The 20,783-nt window shown below is 43.6% G+C and overlaps 1 protein-coding gene across 4 annotated transcripts; it reads right to left on the minus strand.

Annotated features, from left to right (window-relative positions):
• Window positions 1-15,181: 15,181 nt before the first annotated feature.
• Window positions 15,182-20,582, minus strand: LOC133895967 (protein ROLLING AND ERECT LEAF 2-like). 4 transcript variants are annotated; one of them, XM_062336488.1, is made up of 6 exons: window positions 20,407-20,582; window positions 18,722-18,748; window positions 17,307-18,636; window positions 17,001-17,218; window positions 16,703-16,926; window positions 15,182-15,931 (listed from the first exon to the last, which is right to left on the minus strand). In XM_062336488.1, the coding sequence occupies exons 3-6, from the start codon at window positions 18,568-18,570 to the stop codon at window positions 15,325-15,327; spliced, it is 2,313 nt and encodes a 770-aa protein (XP_062192472.1). In that variant the 5' UTR covers window positions 18,571-18,636; window positions 18,722-18,748; window positions 20,407-20,582; the 3' UTR covers window positions 15,182-15,324. The 4 variants fall into 4 exon arrangements, with proteins under 4 accessions (XP_062192472.1, XP_062192471.1, XP_062192473.1 ...); XM_062336487.1 differs by having other exon boundaries at window positions 18,722-18,751; XM_062336489.1 differs by lacking the exon at window positions 20,407-20,582 and adding an exon at window positions 20,141-20,398 and having other exon boundaries at window positions 18,722-18,751.
• Window positions 20,583-20,783: the final 201 nt, after the last annotated feature.

The following is a 20,783-nucleotide window of genomic DNA, read 5'->3' on the forward strand; positions in this document are numbered from 1 at the left end:
ATGGTAAAGGAAAGGGAAGTGAAGTTCCTTTCAATTATGATCTTTTGAATTCTTCTAGCAATTACATTTCCGTGCCTTCCGGACGTGCACCATTCTTCGATGGTACACATTATGCCGCTTGGAGGCACAAAATGAAAATGCACTTAATTTCTCTTCATCCAAGTATTTGGAAGATTGTTTGCACAGGTTTTGAGCTGCCGGAGGAAGACCAAGAGCTCACCTCAAGTGAAGAACAAAATATGCATCGCAATGCTCAAGCTACAAGTGTGTTGCTTAGTGCCTTGAGTCCGGAGGAATTCAACAAAGTAGATGGACTTAAGGAAGCTAAGCAAATTTGGGACACACTTCAAGTTGCTCATGAAGGGACTACAAGTGTGAGAGAATCTAAAATAGAATTGCTTGAGGGAAAGCTAGGAAGATTTGTGATGGAGGATCATGAAACTCCTCAAGCAATGTATGATCGGATGATGGTGCTTGTGAATAAGCTAAGAGGACTTGGAAGCGAGGACATTGATGATCACAAAGTGGTCAAGAGACTTCTTAGGGCATTCGCTCCTAGAAATCCCACTTTGGTGACTCTCCTCCGCGAGAGAAGAGATTACAAGAGACTCACACCAAGTGATGTGCTTGGAAGGATTCTTGCTCATGAGCTTATGGAGGAAGAAGCAAATGAAGTGAAGATTCATGCTAGACAAAGCTCAACCTCAAGGCATAAAGAAATTGCACTCAAGGCAAGCAAGAGCAAGCAAGTTCAAGAATCAAGCACAAGTGATGATGAAAGCTCCGAAGATGAAGAAATGGCATTCTTTGTGAAGAGGTTCAAGAAATTCATGAGAAAAGGAGGCTATTCAAAGTACAAGAGAGACATGCCCAAGAAAAGAACATCAAGAAGGGCATGCTATGAATGTGGCGAAATTGGTCACTTTATAGCCGATTGTCCAAACAAGAAGAAGGGAAAGGACAAAGAAGACAATAAAGTCAAGTCATACAAGAAAGACAAGAACAAGATGTACAAGAAGAAATATTCGGGTCAAGCATATATTGGAGAAGAGTGGGATTCCAACTCCGACTCGGACTCCGATAATGAAGGAGTCGCCACCATTGCTATTCATGAGCTTACACCAAGAAAATCACTCTTAATGAGTGATGATGATGATGATGACGATGATGGAGACTCCCCAAAATGCTTCATGGCCAAGAACCGTAAGGTAAAATCTCAATCCAAACTCCTAGATAGTGATAGTGAGTATGATAGTGATTGTGACAATTTGTTCAAAGGTTTGAATAAAAATGTCATGGCTAAAATAAAGGAGCTAATGGATACAATAGATAGTCATGAAGAGACCCTTGAGAGGCAAGAAGACTTGCTCATCCTTGAAAAGGAGAGAAACCTTGAACTCGAGGAGCTCTTTGCTAAAGAGAAAGAAAAAGTTGAGAAATTGTCTAAAGATTGTGATTTAGCCAATTCTTCAATTGCCGATCTTAAGAGTAACAATTTCGTGCTTCTAGAGAAATTATCTTGTTTAGATGAAAATTATAGAACTCTTGAAACACAAATTGATATTCTTAAGAAAGGCTCTTCTAACTCTAGTGAAGCAATTTTACTATCTAATGCATCTACTAGCAATGGATGTTCTCGTTGTTCTAACCTTGAAATAAATGCTTGTACAACTAATATTGAATCCTTGCAAGCATTACAAAAGGAAAATGAGAGGCTAAATGCTTTGGTCAAATATGGGTGCATCAAAACTTATAAGTAAAAGGATGCACTTTACAAGACTATCCAAGCCAAAGACAATAAGCAAAAGAGAGGTCTTGGTTTTGACCAATATACAAGCAAGCCAAATGATCGTGTGGTATTGAATGGAGTGGAATGCCTCAAGTTTGTCAAAGGAGGCAAACAAGTTGATCAACCTACTCAAACAAGGCAACCGAAGGCTTATGCCCCCCAATGTTCTTTTTATGCTTCATACATGCTAAAGAGAGACCACCATGGTAAAGTGGTTGCTCTCTATGTTGGTCCCCGCACAAGAGATAGAATTGTAAAAAGGAATGTGTGGGTGCCAAAAGTGCTTGTGACTAACGCTAAAGGACCCAAACAAATTTGGGTACCTAAAATAAAGGCATAACTTTGTTTTGTAGGCATACTCCTCCGGCGGATCAAGTTGGGTCATTGATAGCGGTTGTACCAATCATATGACCGGAGAAAAGAGTATGTTCTTCTCCTTTGAAGAAAATGGAGGACCTCATGAAAACATCATTTTTGGTGATAATGGAAAAGGAGAGGTAATGGGACTAGGTAAAATTGCTATCTCAAATGATACTTCCATTTCAAATGTCTTGCTAGTAAAATCACTCAATTACAACTTATTATCCGTATCTCAATTATGTGAAATTGGTTACAATTGTCTTTTTACAAATGAGGGTGTGGTCGTCTCTAGAAGGGAGGACGCCTCTATAGTCTTCACGGGCAAGTTGAAGGGTAAACTCTATCTTGTTGATTTTTCAACGGATGGAGTGATGCCTAAAACTTGCTTGATGGCTAAGTCTAGCATGGGTTGGCTTTGGCATCGCCGACTTGCTCATGTTGGCATGAGGAATTTGTCCAAACTTCAAAGGGGTGAACACATTCTAGGACTAACAAATGTGACCTTTGAGAAAAATAGAGTTTGTAGTGCATGCCAAGCGGGAAAGCAAGTTGGAGCATCTCATCCCTTGAAAAATGTGATGACCACTTCAAGACCATTGGAACTTCTTCACATGGACTTATTTGGGCCAATCACTTATATAAGCATCGAAGGTAACAAATATGGCTTAGTTATTGTTGATGATTTTTCACGTTTCACTTGGGTATTCTTCTTGCATGATAAAAGCGAAACTCAAGCCATTCTCAAGAAGTTTGTGAGAAGAGCACAAAATGAATTCGAAGTAAAGATCAAGAGAGTTAGAAGCGACAATGGAAGCGAATTCAAGAACATACAAGTTGAAGAGTTTCTTGATGAAGAAGGAATCAAGCATGAGTTCTCGGCTCCATACTCCCCTCAACAAAATGGAGTGGTCGAAAGGAAGAATAGGACTCTAATTGAATCCGCAAGAACAATGCTTGATGAATACAAAGTATCGGATCAATTTTGGGCGGAAGCAATCAACACCGCATGCCATGCCATCAACCGGTTATATTTACACAAGTTGTTGAACAAAACCTCATACGAGCTTCTAACCGGTAACAAGCCAAATGTTTCCTATTTTAAAGTCTTTGGTAGCAAATGCTTTATTCTAAACAAGAAATCTAGAAGTTCTAAATTTGCTCCAAAAGTAGATGAAGGGTTTATGCTTGGTTATGGTTCAAATGCTTACGCCTACCGCATTTTCAACAAAACCACCGGATGTGTTGAAATTGTGAGAGACGTAACATTTGATGAATCTAATGGCTCCCAAGTGGAGCAAGTCGATACAAATGTCTTAGGTGATGAAGAAATACCAAGCGAAGCAATCAAGAAGATGGCAATTGGCGAAATCAAGCCCCTAGAACAAGAAAAGACTCAAGAAGCTCAAATAGATAGGGATCAACCATCTTCTTCAATGCAAGTTGAACCATCAATGTCAACCCAAGATCAAGACGACAAGAGATCACAAGATCAACATCAAGACCATGAAGATCCGAACAATTTCTTGAATAATGAAGTGGAAGACATCCAACATCAATCTCAAGTGCCACATCCACGTGTTCATCAAAGTATCCAAAGAGATCACCCCGTGGACAACATCCTTGGTGACATACAAAAGGGGGTAACTACTCGTTCAAGAATTGCAAACTTTTGTGAATTTTACTCTTTTGTTTCCTCTTTGGAACCTTTGAAGGTAGAAGAAGCGCTTGAAGATCCGGATTGGATAATGGCTATGCAAGAAGAATTGAACAACTTTAAAAGAAATGAAGTTTGGTCTTTGGTGGAAAGGCCAAAACAAAATGTGATTGGGACAAAATGGGTCTTCCGCAACAAACAAGATGAAAATGGGATAGTAACAAGGAACAAAGCTCGTTTGGTTGCTCAAGGATTCACTCAAATCGAAGGTTTGGATTTTGGTGAGACATACGCTCCCGTAGCTAGGCTAGAGTCAATTCGTATTTTATTAGCCTATGCTACTCACCATGATTTCAAGTTATATCAAATGGACGTGAAGAGTGCATTTCTAAATGGACCAATCTCCGAATTGGTATATGTGGAGCAACCGCCCGGCTTTGAAGATCCCAAACATCCCGAGTATGTCTTTAAACTCCATAAGGCGCTTTATGGGCTAAAACAAGCCCCTAGAGCATGGTATGAATGCCTTAGGGATTTTCTTGTCAAAAAGGGCTTTGAAATAGGCAAAGCCGACTCCACTCTCTTTACTAAGAATATTGATAATGATTTATTTGTTTGTCAAATATATGTCGATGACATTATATTTGGTTCTACTAATCAACAATTTTGTGAAGACTTTAGTAGGATCATGACAAGAAGGTTTGAGATGTCCATGATGGGAGAATTGAAGTTCTTTCTCGGTTTTCAAATCAAGCAACTCAAGGAAGGAACCTTCATTTGCCAAACCAAGTACATCAAAGATATGCTCAAGAAATTTGACATGGAGAATGCCAAACCAATCAAAACGCCCATGCAAGCTAATGGACATCTTGACCTCAATGGAGAAGGCAAAAGTGTGGATCAAAAGGTATATCGTTCCATGATTGAATCTTTGCTTTATTTATGTGCATCTAGGCCCGATATTATGCTTAGTGTGTGCATGTGTGCAAGATTTCAAGCCGCTCCCAAAGAGTGCCATTTGATGGCCGTTAAGAGGATTCTTCGATATTTAGTTCATACTCCATACCTTGGGCTTTGGTATCCAAAAGGGTCATCCTTTGACCTTATCGGCTATTCGGACTCCGATTATGCCGGTTGTAAGGTGGATAGGAAGAGTACTTCGGGTACTTGCCAATTCTTGGGTAGGTCCTTAGTGTCATGGTCATCCAAGAAACAAAACTCCGTAGCTCTATCCACTGCCGAAGCTGAATATGTTGCCGCGGGAGCATGTTGTGCTCAACTCCTATGGATGAAGCAAACTCTAAGAGACTATGGCCACAAAACTCCCAAAATTCCACTTTTATGTGATAATGAGAGTGCCATCAAAATAGCTAACAATCCCGTACAACACTCAAGAACCAAGCACATAGATATTAGACATCATTTCTTGAGAGATCATGCAACAAAAGGGGATATTGACATTCGCCATGTGAGAACCGAAAAACAATTAGCCGATATCCTCACTAAACCACTTGATGAGCAAAGGTTTTGTGAGTTGAGAAGTGAATTAAATGTCCTAGATTCTCGGAACGTGGCTTGAACTGTTGCATACACTTGCTTGTTGTAGATTTATAGCTTTTCTAGTTAAGAGTTTGCGAAAACTGCATTTTGAGTGTTTTTCTCAAAACTATTTGGATTTTTTGATCTTCCGGTCATAATTTGTAACTTGTGATCATAGTTATGTAATGATGCTTGATTGGCTGATCACATTTGACAAATTAATCCTCTTGTCCAACTTTTTTTTCCTTCCAGTAAATCCCTTTAAATGTTATTCAGCTCTAAAATCTGCTGTGACAGTTCCAGGTCCCGGAATGTCCAGTGTTCACCGGAGTATCCGGACCTGACACTGTTCACAGACTCAGCGTTATTTCGTTCTGTTTCCAGTTACCGGACAGTCCGGTGTTCACCGGAGTCTCCGGTACTTGTGTCAGGACCGGAGTCTCCGGTCTACACCGGAGTCTCCGGTGTCTCCAGAATTCTATATATTTCCCCAGCCCGAACAGTTACCTCTTCTCATCTATTCTCTTGTCCTCTCTCCAAACGACCTTCTCTCCGGCGATTTTGAGAGGAACTCAAGGATCTTCAAGTCCTGCTACGATTCTCTCTTGGATTCAAGGTCGGAATCTCCGGAAATCTCTATTTCTCAAAAATCCCCGGAGGATTTGAGCTCAAAGGTACCGTTTTCATCAATCTTCCCGATCTCTCAATGCTCTTGTCTAGAGTTATTTTCCTTTGGTAGAATAGTTTCTAGTTCCCTATAGAACCCATTCCCAAACTTGTTTCATCTCTAGTTGGCCATATCTTCAAAACCCTAGCCTGTTAGGACTTCTGTCGGGGCAGACCGGAGTCTCCGGTGTACACCGGATACTCCGGTGTCCGCCCGAAAGTTCAGCTTTTCCTGTCCAATCTTTTATTCCTCAAATTGTTTATTCATTCCATTGCTTCTAGGTGCTCTTGCAATGGCCGGAGACCGTTTTGAGAAGGGTCGCACTTTTGAGAGGAAGAAGAAACAAAGAAGTGATCCCCGCGCTCAAGAATCAACTGCTCCTGCCCAATCAGAAGATAGTGGAAGCGGCCATGCTAGTGGTGAAAGAGTTCGCAAAATAGCCGCAAGTGGTGGTATTCACATCGAGGAAGGCATAGCTGCTGGAAGTGGTGACAGGGACGATGTGACCATCTGCCGAACCAAATCTCAAGCTATGCGAGGCCGAGAGTCTGCAAGGGGAAAGGGGCTAGCCAAAGTAACTGCAGGAAGAGGTCGAGGAACGATGCCTTCTACTGAAGAAAGAGGCAAAGGTGTTGCACAAGATAGCCCATCTGAATCCGAGGATAATGAAGAAGAACAAGCTGATGAAGTCATTGGTCCCTTAAAGCTTCACAGACCTCGGAGAACAGCTTCTGTTGTTGATGCTCCAAAAAGGACAGTAAACTACATGAAGAATGTATCAAGGGTTGTTAGTGAAAGGTTAAACAACCCATATGATTTTGAGAAGAATGTTGCCGATTATCGTTTCTGGAATGACTTTCAGGCAGACTTTTATGAAACGGTAATTTTGGCCAAGAAGAAGCCTATTACTCCCATGCAATGGATTGACTGGGATTATATGGCCAGGAAGCACAACCCAGTGTTCACTGAAGTGATTGCAGCCTGTGAGAGCAAAAGGGTGAAAGATATCATGGCTTTCAGATATGATTGGTGCGAGGAGGTTATTGCACAATTCTATGCCACAGTGTGGTTTGAGGGATGTGAAAATCCCATTATGCACTGGATGACAGAGGGAGTCAAATACAGGATCAGTTTCAGAGGCTTCGCTCACTGCTTCCATCTAGATGTCAGAGATACTTCCAGGGATCAGATTCACAATGAGAATCAACTGACACTCGAAGAAATTGGGTTCATGTATCTAAATCATGGACGAGTTGAGTTTGGGAAACTCACAGGGATGAGGCCTTTCTATCGATGTTTGAACTCCCTATTCCGGCTCACCTTGGCACCCAAGAGTGGGGATGCAACTTCAGTTCAAAGTATCTCCAGAAATCTCCTTGCAGCCATGTCAAATGATCATGCTCCGTTCAGCGTGGCTCACTTTCTATGGGAGGAAATTGTTTTTACATCCAAGTCGCCTATAAAAAGTTGTGGATATGCCCCTTATCTCATGTTTATCATTGAAAGGATATCCAAAAAGACTTTTGTCAAAGAGATCAAGCATGAACCATACAGAATGAGGCCTTTGAACATTCAAGCTCCATCTCCTTCTCCATCTCCTCCTCATGCTCCTCCTAGCTCAAGACCGTTTGCCTCGAGACGTGCTCCTCCTCGAGGGTCTTCCTTCATCAAGAGTGCTCTCAAAGCAATTTTCAAGATTTGCACTCACAATGCCACTGAAATCAAGAATCAAGCTTCTCGCTTAAAGAAAATGGAGAATCGTCAGAAACAAATGTACACATCCATGAATCTCCAACCCCCTTGCTCTCCTATTGAGTCAGATGAAGCGGAGAGTGCACCTTTTGAGGTTGAGAACCCTTGGGCATGGTATGATGAAGCTCAAGCAGCAGCCGAAAGTTCTCAACAACAAGCTCAAGACGTTTCCTCTGACGGCAACGCAGGAAGTGAAGACGAGGAAGACGATGATGAGGAAGATGGTAGCAGCGAGTAGGCTCTTTCTCTCTCCTTTTGGTGCTTGATGCCAAAGGGGGAGAGATAGTTATCCTTTATCTTAGTTTCTTTAGTTTTGGTCTCCTTTAAATCTCTTTCGCTGTTGGACAATTGGATTCTGGTTTGTGATGAACCTTGTGCTATTTAATTTCATAAGACCTTTATGTTAGTATGATGATTGTTGCTCTTTCATTAGTTTTGTGTGCTCTATGTCTTTTCATAACCTTTTGCTTCCCACGGATTCTAGGATATAGGGGGAGCTCTTGTGTTCCACTTCCTAAATAAATGCATTGTTGCTTAACTTTGCTTAGAACAATGCATACATTTAGGGGGAGCTTACCATATCTTCTAGAATTTAAAACCTTTTCATATATCCTTGTGTATCCTTTAATAGGGTTGTCATCAATCACCAAAAAGGGGGAGATTGAAAGTGCATCTAGGCCTCCTAAGTGGGTTTTGGCTTATTGATGACAAAACGATTAAAGAACTAACGTGCTTTGTAAGTATTGAACAGGTATGAGCATTAGTTGTGAAGGCAAGTAACGTTTGTCACCCGTCGAAACAATTGAAGAATCATCGAAGGATATTAAATAGGGCTTAAATTCTTTTTACTTTTGCAATTGAGTCTAGGATAGATTTTTTCCTAGATGGATGAATTTATTTTGCTTGATTAGTGTCTCAATGCTCAAGAGATCCTTTAGAATCACCAAATTGAGAGACACATTCACTCACGCACACGAAACTCTTTCTGAAAATTCTCTGAGTCCGGAGTCTCCGGTGTTCACCGGATACTCCGGTACTCAGCGCTCAGCCGGAGTCTCCGTGCTAGCCTCCGGCAGAGAGTCTCGGCTTCGGGTTAATCTTTCCAAGAAAAAGACCGGAGTCTCCGGTGTTCACCGGATACTCCGGTAAAATGTTTTGTTTGCAGTCGGAGTCTCCGAGGTAGACTCCGGCAGAGGCTCTCGGTTAGCTTTTAATCTTTTTGATTTTTAATAGAAAAGACCGGAGTCTCCGGTGTTCACCGGATACTCCGGTACCTGAAGTTGCCGGAGGGTCCGGCTAGTCTCCGGACTTAATCTTTTTGGAAAGACTGTCAGGACCGGAGACTCCGGTGTTCACCGGAGACTCCGGCAATTAAACAGAACCGTAACGGCTAGTTCTGACACGTTCGGTGACCGTTCTGACGCCGTTTTTGGATTTAGGACCGGAGACTCCGGTGTACACCGGATACTCCGGTAAGCTCTGACAAAAACAGTAACGGCTAGTCTGTGAGAGAGTGCTATAAATGCCCCCTCTCTCCATAGCATTTAGAGCTTGCTGTGGCTGGTTTCCTTGAGACCTCTTGAGCACTTTAAGAGCATTCAAAGCCTCTCCAATCATCTCTAGAGCCAAATTTGCAAAAAATTTGAGAGTGTGGTTTTGGAGAGAGTTCAAGCCACTTGAGCATTGAGTTCTTCATCGAGCAATTTTCTGCGATCATTTCCTTTGAAGCTTTGGGTTTCTAAAAGGAAAGGAGTTGCCCGAAGAGCACCCAAAACTTGTGGTGTGCCTCGGGAAGTTTGTAAGCACCTTCATATTGAGTAAGAATTTCTAGCTTGATCTTTGTGGTCGCTAGAAGAGGATAGGGTTGGAGAAGACCCGGCTCTTTGTGAGCTCCTCAACGGAGACGTAGGCACTTCTTTGTGAGGTGGCCGAACTCCGGGATATATTCTCGTGTTCTATTTTGTGAAACTCACTTGATCGTGCACATTTAATCATTTGTCATTTAAATTGCTATAGTATCAATCTTGCTAGTTTTATTTGTTGTTCTAGCTCAGTAACATCTTCTTGACCTAGTGCATCTCATAGAATCTAGCTGTGATCCTCAGTGCAAATTTATTCTAAGTTTTCCTGTCAGGCCGGAGACTCCGGACTAGACCGGATACTCCGGACCATACCGGAGTATCCGGACTTCACCGGAGTATCCGGCAGTTTAATCCACTGTTTTTAGTTTTAAATTTCAGAAAAGCCTATTCACCCCCCCTCTAGGCACTTTCACAAATTCGATGACTTTTATAAAAAATATTTTAATAGAAAATAGTGGTCAAAGTTATGTATTAGAGATTGTGTATTATTAAAAATAATATGTATTTATGACCGGATGGGAAAACCAATCATTGACTTGGATGGTTAGTAGATGCGGTTATACCTCTTACACACCATGGATCAAATCCTAGATTTGTTTCTTGTTAGTCTCAACAAGGCGGAATTTTTAAGCTTTACATCTTCGGCCTTCAATAAATATTATGTGTGTCTATAAGTTGTACTGGTTTTTCTAAGAAGATAAAAGGGAGTAAAGGTAATCATAGATCATATATTGATATATTAAGAGGTGTGTTTATATATATATATATATATATATATATATATATATATATATATATATATATATATATATATGTATGAAGTGAATTAATACTATCTTTATCCTTTCATCTAGACGTGTTCTTTAAGTGTTGTGGATAATTATGTTCGTTACGAGAAAATTAGTGTTTCTCCTCATTTTTGGTAGAGACGAGTATGTTTACTCTACGTATGGCTTTGTTTGTTTCACGCGACAGGTCATATCCTTCCAATAGTGGTTTAATTATTTTATGAATTTTCATTAAAGAATGCATTTCGTTTGGAAACGTAGGGTAATCAATACATTTTCCACCGGGAGTTCATAGAACCGTCTCTTTTTCTTTCTTTCTTTTTCTTTTTTGAGGTAATGACAAATTTCCAGTTGCTTGCTTATCATTGTTCCCTCTGCTTGTTCTTTCAACAAAATATAACCACAAGTTGATCCAACAAAACTGTTGTTCATTATGCATGGTTAGGGATGATAATTTAACCTGATTACTTATTTACCCACAGGTAAATATCCTAATAGAGTATGATATGGACCATATTTGATACTCACAGGTGCATTTATGGGTGAAGAATACTACACAACAGGTATATAGATACGAGTATAGGTAAAACATATCCGTACACGTGGCACCCATTTACCTATCTATTCTCCGTAACTTGTGGGCCTAGTCCAAGACTCCAAATGCTCTAATCCCCACCTCTAGCAGTCCAATCCCTCCCAATCCTCTTCTCCCCACCTCTAGCGCCCTCCTAATCCCCTTCTCCCCACTACCACCCCAGCATCCCAACTTATATCCGGCACCATCACCCACCTCTATGGCTCCTTGTTGCCCGCCCAGCTCCCGGCCACCTGCCACCCAACCCCAAAACTCATGGGCTCCCTCGCCCTCAGACCTCGATGTGAGTCGACCATTGTGCGCAGGAACAAATCTGCAACGGAGAGAGGTGATCACTGATGCGTAGCTGGCGGAGGCACTCGCAGAACTAGAGAGGGTGCGGTCCCATGCCGTAGAACTGTAACGCCACCTCGAGCACATCTATGGCAAGTGGCATTGGGAGCCGACTCATGAAAGAGGAGCATGACCGGATCCATGAGATCCACTCGTGCCTCCACAAGGGAGGAGAGCAGGAGCACAAGGGTACCGGTTCCATTGTTTCATGTACAATTTGTGCATCTGTATGATGGGTAAACGGGTATATCCACAGGCGACAGGTATCCATGTTGATAGATTTGGTATCTGTTCTTCACCCGTGAGTGTTCGCGAGTAAACCTGTGGGCAGATAAAATTAACAGGTATAAGCATGGGTGGCACTACCGCGTACTTACCACACCCGATTATCATCCCTATACATAGTATGTTAAGACCATGTGTAGATGTAAGGCGGAATCAGCCATGGGCCAACTCCTCCAAACTAACTCATTCAAGTTTGGACTTAATCTTAAAAATCTATCATTTATATACTAAAAATTTAATAAAAATTTGAGTTCAAACCCAGGCTAAAAATCCAGGCTACCATGGGCCTGGCTTCCGCCCCTGGATGTAGCTCAGCAGGTCAGTAGTACATGCTTGTTTTAAGATGATGCTTGCCTAAGTTGTATTCTTGTGGTACATTGTGTGTCTCCTTGTAGCAAATGTTTCTTTTAGTTTTGTTGACTTCGTCTAGTCCTGCTGGTAGACGCTAGAGTCTTGAAAGAAACGTAGTCCACTCTTGGATAGAAATTGCTTGACTATATCCTACTGCTTCTATCAAAAGCACAGCGTGCTTCAAGATTCTAACAATTTTATGAGCAGCGAGTGAGTGATTAGTAACATAGACTTCTGATTTTCTCACATATGTACAGGCAACCAGAATAGCACAACATACAAGTACTTGTTACATCTTTTGCAGAAGAGAGGGGAAACAGGGAGAGTGCACTGGTTCTCTGAACAATTCTGGTGAGTACTGAACTTATTATATCTCAAACCAGCTAAAGTCATCAATTCCTAACAAAACTACTAAGAACTAGCAACTCCCTAAAGAAAATACTTAATTACCTCATGAAAAAGGTTCTTCATATCAAGTTCATGATCAAACATTGCCGTTTGAAAGCCAAATTTCTGCAAGAAAGGAAACATAGGAGGTGACATTGTGCTATTGATAAATCCAGAAAGACAAAATCCATCCCGTCCAAGACTTCAAATGCACCTTAACACACCGATCCTCATGCAGTATCTTCCCATTGGTGTCAGACAAGAAAGTGCTCTGCAAGAAAATGCATATTAGATCACTTACTAATTTTACTGGGACATTAAGAAAATCGATAAAATCAGGATAAACTTCATTTGGAGAGGGGTGGACACGGTAAATATCAGTGTGGACATTGTTTGGTAAACCTGCGAACGGTTTGCCGCCCAAAAGAACGGCCTCCATGGTGATGCACCTAGCAAACGGCCAAGAGGCACCGCTCTCGGGTCCGATCATGAGATTTTAGTGACGTAAGACGAAACTAAAAACAAGACCTTATTATATGAAAACATCAAAAAATCAATTAATATATAGATTGTAAAAATAATATTTGGTGCATTAAAAATTATTTTTGATAAGCATTTAAAATATGAGGACGGAATCTGTCACGTAGCACCCGAAGGAGGTGAGGGTCGCGGCCGAGGGCTCTTTGAGGAAGTCGAGCAGATGCTCTAGCATGACACCGCACTGCGCGCAGCCACCAGCGCCAGTGCCGTGTACACGAACATTGGCGATAACGTGATGTTGTCAGCAGGGGTGGAGGAGGTGGTAGCGGTAACCATCAGGGAAGGCGCGAGGTGCTTGGCAAGGTGGAGCGCAGGGCCATCTGCTTGTCCAGGGAGGCGGCATAGGAGGCAGATCAGGATTGTACGAGCGGAAGCGATCTCATCGACTATTCGACTTCTCTGCGCATAAGAGAATTGCTAATTTGGGCCATTGCTAACCTGCTGCAAAAGGAACCAAAACAGCAAATCTGTTTCTTTTGGGCTGACCAAAGGTTAAAACCCATGCATTATCATGTAACTATGCCCATCAATCAATTAGAATTTAGATTTTGTGTTTTGTTAGGTCACAAGTAATATATATAGGAGAAGGCCTCTGGGTTCTAGAGGCCTGGGGTGGCCGCCCGCTCCCCCTCCCCCCCTCAGGGCCAACCCTGACATTTCTGGCATGATAGATGGTTACATGACATAGCAACACAGGAACTGTCTATTTGGAGTTGCCAAGTTCAAAACAGAACTATGAGCAAACAGAACTATAGTTTATGTCATTCATATTTTGGTTGTTGTCTTCCGGATCCTGATTCTTCATTAGGGTCCAGATTCGTATCTCGTTTTTTCCTTCTAATTGAAAGTCCGCACTCCTACCATGCTCTGAAAAGAGTATCGGAGAAACTACTAAAACCCTAATGCAATTTGGGGGGTTTATAAAAAATCTCCTGAAATGGAGCAAAACAACCAGATCAATCAGCCCCAAGTTGACCAAATCAACCCAATCATAGTTGGCTCTGCAGTGATGGTGGACGTTGGGACGACGAGCTGGCGAGGAAGTCACCGAGCATGGGTGACTTTGGATCACTGGATACAAAGGGATGGGGCGGACGACGGTGATGCCGAGTTAGCACGGCATGGGTGGAGGGTAGAAAACGGTTGTGTCATTAATGAAAAACAAGTCGACAGTAAATATGTAATGGCAAACTTATTTCCATCATGTACTCATCATATATGAATATGATATGCCACAAGCTTAGGAATTTTTTAGTCACTCTATGTCATTTGGGGTCCACATGTCATTCACTACTGATACACGGGAGGAATAGCTTGAGGAGTTCCTAACGTTGTGGTTGTCCCAGGTTCTCCTCCTTCCACGCTCCAGCGCGCGCAGTGGCTATCACGGATGCGATTGCCGCGTCATAGCTGTCCGCTGATGCCGCAGCGAACTTGGCCATGGCGCGCGGTAACAGCGGCCATGCTAGCGTAGAGCATGTGCCCCGCCATGCACTCCATGCCGGTGGCCGCGCCGGAGCACACCGACCCGACACTGGCCACGAAGAAGTCCAGCTCGTCCATCACGCGCGCCTCGGACGCTGTGTCAACCGCGCGCACCCACTCCATGCACACCAGGAATGCCGATGGAAGCGTAGCGGCGTGGGTGGGGCGCGCCCCGCCTCCGATGCCAAGGCACTTGCACACCCACACGGCTAGTGCGTGCGCGTAGGCGCGCTGCGCCGATAGCCAGGTCTCCAGGGCTCCCCGCCAGGCCCGGATCTCGCACTCAAGCGCGACGGCGGCCGGTGGGGGCATCGCTGCCTCCGTGGGGCCAAGGGAGATGGCAGTGGCGGCCGAAGGGTGGTGTTGGTGGAAGAGAGGGAGGTGGTGCAGGTGAGGGAGAGGGGTGGTACGATGCAGATGAGGGAGAAGGAAATAGCACTATGCATATTTATAGGAGGGGCGACGACGGCTGCGCGGGGCATGAGGAGGCAGCGCGGGGCACGAGGTCTGCCTGCAACGCGCGATGACAGGACGGCACAACGTAGAGCAAGAGTGGCGCCAGGTCACGGGGGAGAGAAGGAGAGTGAGAGGGATATTATTTTCTGAGTTTTTTTTTAAATCCTTCTGAGAGAACACGGGCGTGACAGACGACGAGCTGGTGGGGAAGTCACCAAGCATGGATGACTTAGGATCACTGGATACAAAGGGATAGAGTGAGAGACGGTGAGCCGAGTTAGCACGGCGTGGGTCGAGGATAGAAAACGGTTGGATCACAGCCGTCGACAGTAAACATGTAATGGCAAACTTAATCACATCATGTATTCATCATATATGAATATGATATGCCACAAGCTGAGGAATTTTTTAGTCACTCTATGTATTTGGGGTCCACATGTCATTCACTGTGGATACATGGGAGAAACAGCTTGAGGAGTTTCTAACGTTGTGGTTGTCCCAGGTTCTCCTCCTTCCACGCTCCGGCGCGCGCGGCGGTTATCAAGGATGCGACTGCCGCGTCGTAGCTGTCCGCCAATGCCGCGGCGAACTCGGCCATGGCGCCGGTAACCGCGGCCATGCCGGCGCAGAGCACGCGCCCCGCCATGCACTCCATGCCGGTGGCTGCGCCCGAGCACACCGATCCGACGCCGGCCACGAAGAAGTCCAGCCCGTCCATCACGCGCGCCTCGGACGCCGCGTCCACCGCGCGCGCCCACTCCATGCACACCAGGAACGCCGGCGGCAGTGCAGCGGCGTGGGCGGGGTGCGCCCCGCCTCCGATGCCGAGGCACCTGCACGCCCACGCGGCTAGTGCGCGCGTGTAGGCGCGCTGCGCCGATAGCCAGGTCTCCAGGGCTCCCCGCCAGGCCCGGATCTCGTACTCGAGCGCGACGGCGGCTGGTGGGGGTGTCGTTGCCTCCATGGGGCCAAGGGAGATGGCGGTGGCGGCCGAAGGATGGTGTTGGTGGAAGAGAAGCTTGGCATCTTCGATGGTGCGCTTCTGAGCCTTGTGACGTTCAGCCATGGCGCGCCACATTCGCGAAAGCCTGCACAATACAAGGACAGATCCATCACTCATGATATCAATCTTGAAGAATTCTTGGTCATTTTCAGTTCTTGATGCTGCATTATTCTATAAGCTGAAATCTCGATGGTTATTACACAATTTGCATATGGTATACCACGCCAAGATCATATGTATACTGCCTGATCAACAGCTAATCAGTTATGACGGTTTCATACCAATGTAAAGTCGATATGATCAAAATATCAGCAGCTAATCAGTTAAAATATGCTTGTTGTATGATTGAAGTATGCTGGTGGAAAGCATATGTTCTGTATTCTGCTACTGTTGTGTTTCATTAATGAGGAATATGATGATGTTGCAACGCAAACCTGTTGGGAATGAGTATGTGATATTTCCTCCTTTCTATGCTTTACGCTCATTGTTCATTTCTGCTTCAGTTTATCCTCTTAGCAAAGATCTTAAAGCTTCTGTCGAATAGTTAGTTCTTGTCAAATATCAATCATTCATTGAAGATTGTTAGATGTTCTTGTCATATAGTTAGTTCTTGTCAAATATCGAATAGTTTGTTCTTGTCAAATAAACCCTGAAGTTGGATGCTCTTAGCTCGTCTTTGTTTACTCATATTTGATTTGTGACTCCTTTCAATAATCAACATTTATTTCCTAACCTTGCAGGTTTATTGTGTGACTCACTGACTCCAAGAAAAACGGATGGAGTAATTCACAAGTGGTAAATATATAGAAAGTTCTCACTACACAAGACAGACTCCATATAATGAACAGAAGCATACCCGTGGATCAACTCCATAAGCTGAGGGTGCAGCTCCTCATCTCTTAGAATTTCGATCCTCCTTGATATTGACTGAACTGTGTGTATTGACACCTTCAACCGAGTATGCAGGCTTCTCAATGCCGCACGAGTCTTATCAACAGAGGAGGGTTCCTCACCTTTCACATCCTGGTTCCTCAAATGTGTCAATCTCTTCTCATACTCGATTCTTAACCGCTCACCCGCCTACAAGTGAAAAAAAACAATCATGAATTTCCCTTGCATTCATCTACTGGTGTAAGTTCCTGACAAAGATATACCTTTACTTCCTTGAATAACTTCTTCTCCCATGTATACAGTCTATCTAAGGTAGAGTGATGACTTCCAGACATCGAACTACAAGATTCTTCAGAGTAACAGCTGCCTGTGTCATTGTCATAGAGATCCTCTATTGAGCTAGAGGGAGCAAGAAGGAATCGGGAAGATGATGACCGGGATGATGCCGAGCGCAAAAGTGCAACTGGGTTTAGCATCTTTACTGCATCATGTAATTCATGAGTAAGTTCAGTGAGTCTTAAAATCTGAAATCTTTAAGTAACTTCAGTATTGGTTTGTAAAAGAGGTACCGGAAAGATCATTTGGGGTTGAGTATTGAGCTCTACTTGCCTCCAACATCACTGAGACTTCCCGAGCAGCATCGCATATCCCCAAGAACTGACTATCGATATCCTTCATGGCCTCGACTAGACTCGCTGGCCTTCGGTTCAGATATACTGTGAAACCAGGAGTTTCTTCTGCATGTGCAACTTTGTTCCTCATCAGTTCTTTCTTATGTGCCTTGATTTCAAGTTCTACAGTTTTACGAGTTTCTGGTGCTTCAGCACACTGAACACCTTTGGATTCAAATCCTTTTGTTTCTTGTTTGGCATTGACCTCAAAATTCACAGGGCAGGCACCCTCATTAGAAGCCATACATCTCTCATCTGAATGCTCACATTCCTCATCCTCACCCTCATCTTCATCTTCATCCTCACCATCATGTTCTTCAGTTTCCTCTTTGTTGTGCATTTGTACATGTTCTTGACACTCGTCGTCTTCCTCTTCGAGTTCTGGGATTCCTTCCTCCTCTCTTACTCGTTGCAACCGTGCCAATTCATCATCAGTGACAACGTTGTCATAGCTACTCCGAGGGCGCGGATATGCATAGCTGTCCAGCGACAAGAATGGGTTCCAGAAGAAGTCCCATGGTGATGATTCCTGGTCCTGGGGTGATGGAGGTGGGTAGCTTGGCCTGTCATACGACGTGTAATAAGATGTCCTCACTGGCTCCTCCTGGGGTGATGGAGGTTCATAGCTTGGCCTGTCATAAGGCATGTGATAGGAAGAGTTCCTCACTGGTTCCTGGGCTGATGGAGGTGGATAGCTTGGCCTGCTATAAGGTGGTTGGTAGTAAGAAGACGACCTCATCGGCGAGGAATGCGTCCGACCATCCATGCCGCTGTAGTTGTCCATGGGGTAATGTGACTCGACACGGACTGTTTCCACCGGTCGTGGGCGCTCCTCAACTGACACTGATGGGTTTGGTCCTGACCTCAAGTACTTTGCAACATGAACAGTCCTCTTCTCATATGAGCCATAAGGAAGGCCAAGCATCTCTGGCTTCTGTTGCTTGACAGGGGAGATGAATGGATCGAATATGAGCTCATGGTGATCATCTCCAGCAACAAACCGCTGGAGAGCCATCGAAACATGCTTCAAGGACTCAATGTAGGCAATGTGAGACGACGCAAAGCGGTTGCGCTGCTCCAGTGCCTGCTTGATGAAGTCCCTTCTGTCCCGGCACATCTTGACAGCCTCCTCATCTTCTAACCTGGAAGCAGCACATCCCATCTCTCCAGAGCCTTGTGATGTTCAAGAATCCGTCATGCTTGGATCATAACTTCTGAGTTTTGTCATCTGAAAATAAACAAACAAAATGTTGCGGATAAGTTTCGGCTTCAGAAAACCAGGTACATTGCTTCATCCATCACTGCAAAATTACCTGACAAATGGGAAGATGACCTGAAGCCTGCTACAATTTGGCAAGTTTCAGAGAGTTCAGAAACGAGAGTGATGATGTGCAATGATAATATGCAATAGATTTACTACATGTATCAACACGGAACTCAAGCATAGGTTATCCAGCTGCAAGCTGAAAACCATGATAACATGAAGTTCATCTACTTAACTACTTACCAAGCTCTGAAATTGTCTTTCCCAAAAGTGGAATGAAAGCTACAAGACATCTGAAAGATGCTCCTTTGCAAATGAAATACCCCACTGCACTACACATTTGTTCGGTGGCAACAACATTCTGTCTCCTATAAGAGGACTAAGGGAGAACAAAAGTAAAGAATATCATCCTTGCCCCAGCAAGAAATGAAGGGTCCTACCTTCTGCAACTTGCATAATGATGGTTACAGTAAACGGACTCGACAACCAAACTAAATTCAGTTCAGAGTATTATGAAGGTAGAGAGTGAGTACAGTGTCTCGAAAATCAGAGGTGCTAGTACATTGTATTTCCAAAAAAATTCTCTAAAAAATATTTTTTTTCAGGGAGATCAGTACAGATAAGAGCATTCTTAATGTCTTCAAATTATAACCGGACACATAAGCATTAGGCAATAAAAAATCATAGAGGTGAAATGAGGGATCAGCTGCTGGAGATTTAACAGTAAAAGGAGCGCACGATTGTAAGTCTTGGGCATTGCAAAACTGATGGAATTGGATGAACTAATCATTTCCATGTGTTTTAGCAGTTAGGCAAAAGTAAAAAAACATACAAATATACAAAATTGCAGGTAAAGCCAAAAGTTTTGGTGATAATTATAGATAATAATAACTTTATCTCTCTGTACATTCGAGAGAAAAACAGGTCTTGGCAGGACAGAAATGCAGAGAAGTGAAACTGCTACATATGAGGGGGATCCAATGTTCAGTTTTTCTTGCTAGCCTGAGAAGAAGATGAAGTGAAATGGGCATATCTATAAAACTGCTGCTACCACTTAAAATTGATCTTTAACAAATTAAGTAAGTGCTCATGGTATGCCAAGATGTGAAATAAACGGTGAAATCATGAACCCAGATAAAAAAAATAGAAGGCCACACATGTTCTCAGGCTGAACATAATCCATGCTGAAACAAGGAAAATCGAAATCTTGGACCAAACACTGAAAACAGGGGTGCCTTGCTTCAAAATAACTCCACCATCTTCTGAGAAACTAAAGAACAATCCTGACTCCTGGGGGTACGAGGATTGAGGAACCAGGCAAAGGAAAGGGAGAAAATCTTAGACGAGACGCCAACAGGAAAAAAGAAAAATGAAGACAGGGTGAACAGGAACACATCATTCTGAAGTGCGAAGGAAGCAAAGGCGAAGAACGGAACATATAGAGAGGCAGGAGGTCTCGGGGGCATACCAAGGAACCAGGGACATGGATGTTCTTGAAGCGCTCAAAAGGAAGCACGAAATTCTAAACATCGAGAACAGGTAGGTCTGCAAGAAGCCTCCATTTCTTTCACCTCATACCCACACACTCTCTTTCTCTCTCTACTTTGGCCCCACAAACTTCTCATCCAACCGCATCGATTCCGAACATTAAACAAAACGAAAGCACAGGCGAGAACGAAAGGAGGAGCGATGCAACCTATATGCATTCGTATTAGAATAAGATCAGAGCTATACCTGAGACCACCACCTCTTTTTTGGGTGGCTGCGTGTGTGTGAGAACTAGAACAAGGAGTGGTAGAAGAACAGGGCTTTGTGCAATCTGCGGAGAAAGACAGAGAGAGAAGAAGGGGAGAGTGCGGGTGGCAGAGAAAGGGGGAGGGAGAGAGGCTACAACGGTAAGGCTTCAAAGGAGGAAAAATCAGCCGGGGGAATGGGAGGAGAGAGAAAAATAGGAAATATTTAACTTTTGCTATTTTATTAGAGTGATAATTACCGGTTAAGACTGATATATAGGATCCTCTTATTCTATAAACTGTGAACCGGATAGTAAATCTATCACTCTATCAAATAACAAAGTGGTAAAAAATTAAATGTCCCGAAAAGCAAAGTAA

Source organism: Phragmites australis, chromosome 16 (genome assembly GCF_958298935.1).
Source record: "Phragmites australis chromosome 16, lpPhrAust1.1, whole genome shotgun sequence".
In the NCBI taxonomy this organism is placed as follows: Eukaryota; Viridiplantae; Streptophyta; class Magnoliopsida; order Poales; family Poaceae; genus Phragmites; species Phragmites australis.

Bases quoted from the DNA above. Each gene is read 5' to 3' on its own strand.
- LOC133895967 (XM_062336490.1), bottom strand. From the start codon at position 18,570: ATGGGATGTGCTGCTTCCAGGTTAGAAGATGAGGAGGCTGTCAAGATG. The intron at 17,219-17,306 runs GTACCTCTTTTA...TACATGATGCAG, and splicing joins AACCCCAAATGATCTTTCCG to TAAAGATGCTAAACCCAGTT. The intron at 16,927-17,000 runs GTATATCTTTGT...TTTCACTTGTAG, and splicing joins AGTTATTCAAGGAAGTAAAG to GCGGGTGAGCGGTTAAGAAT.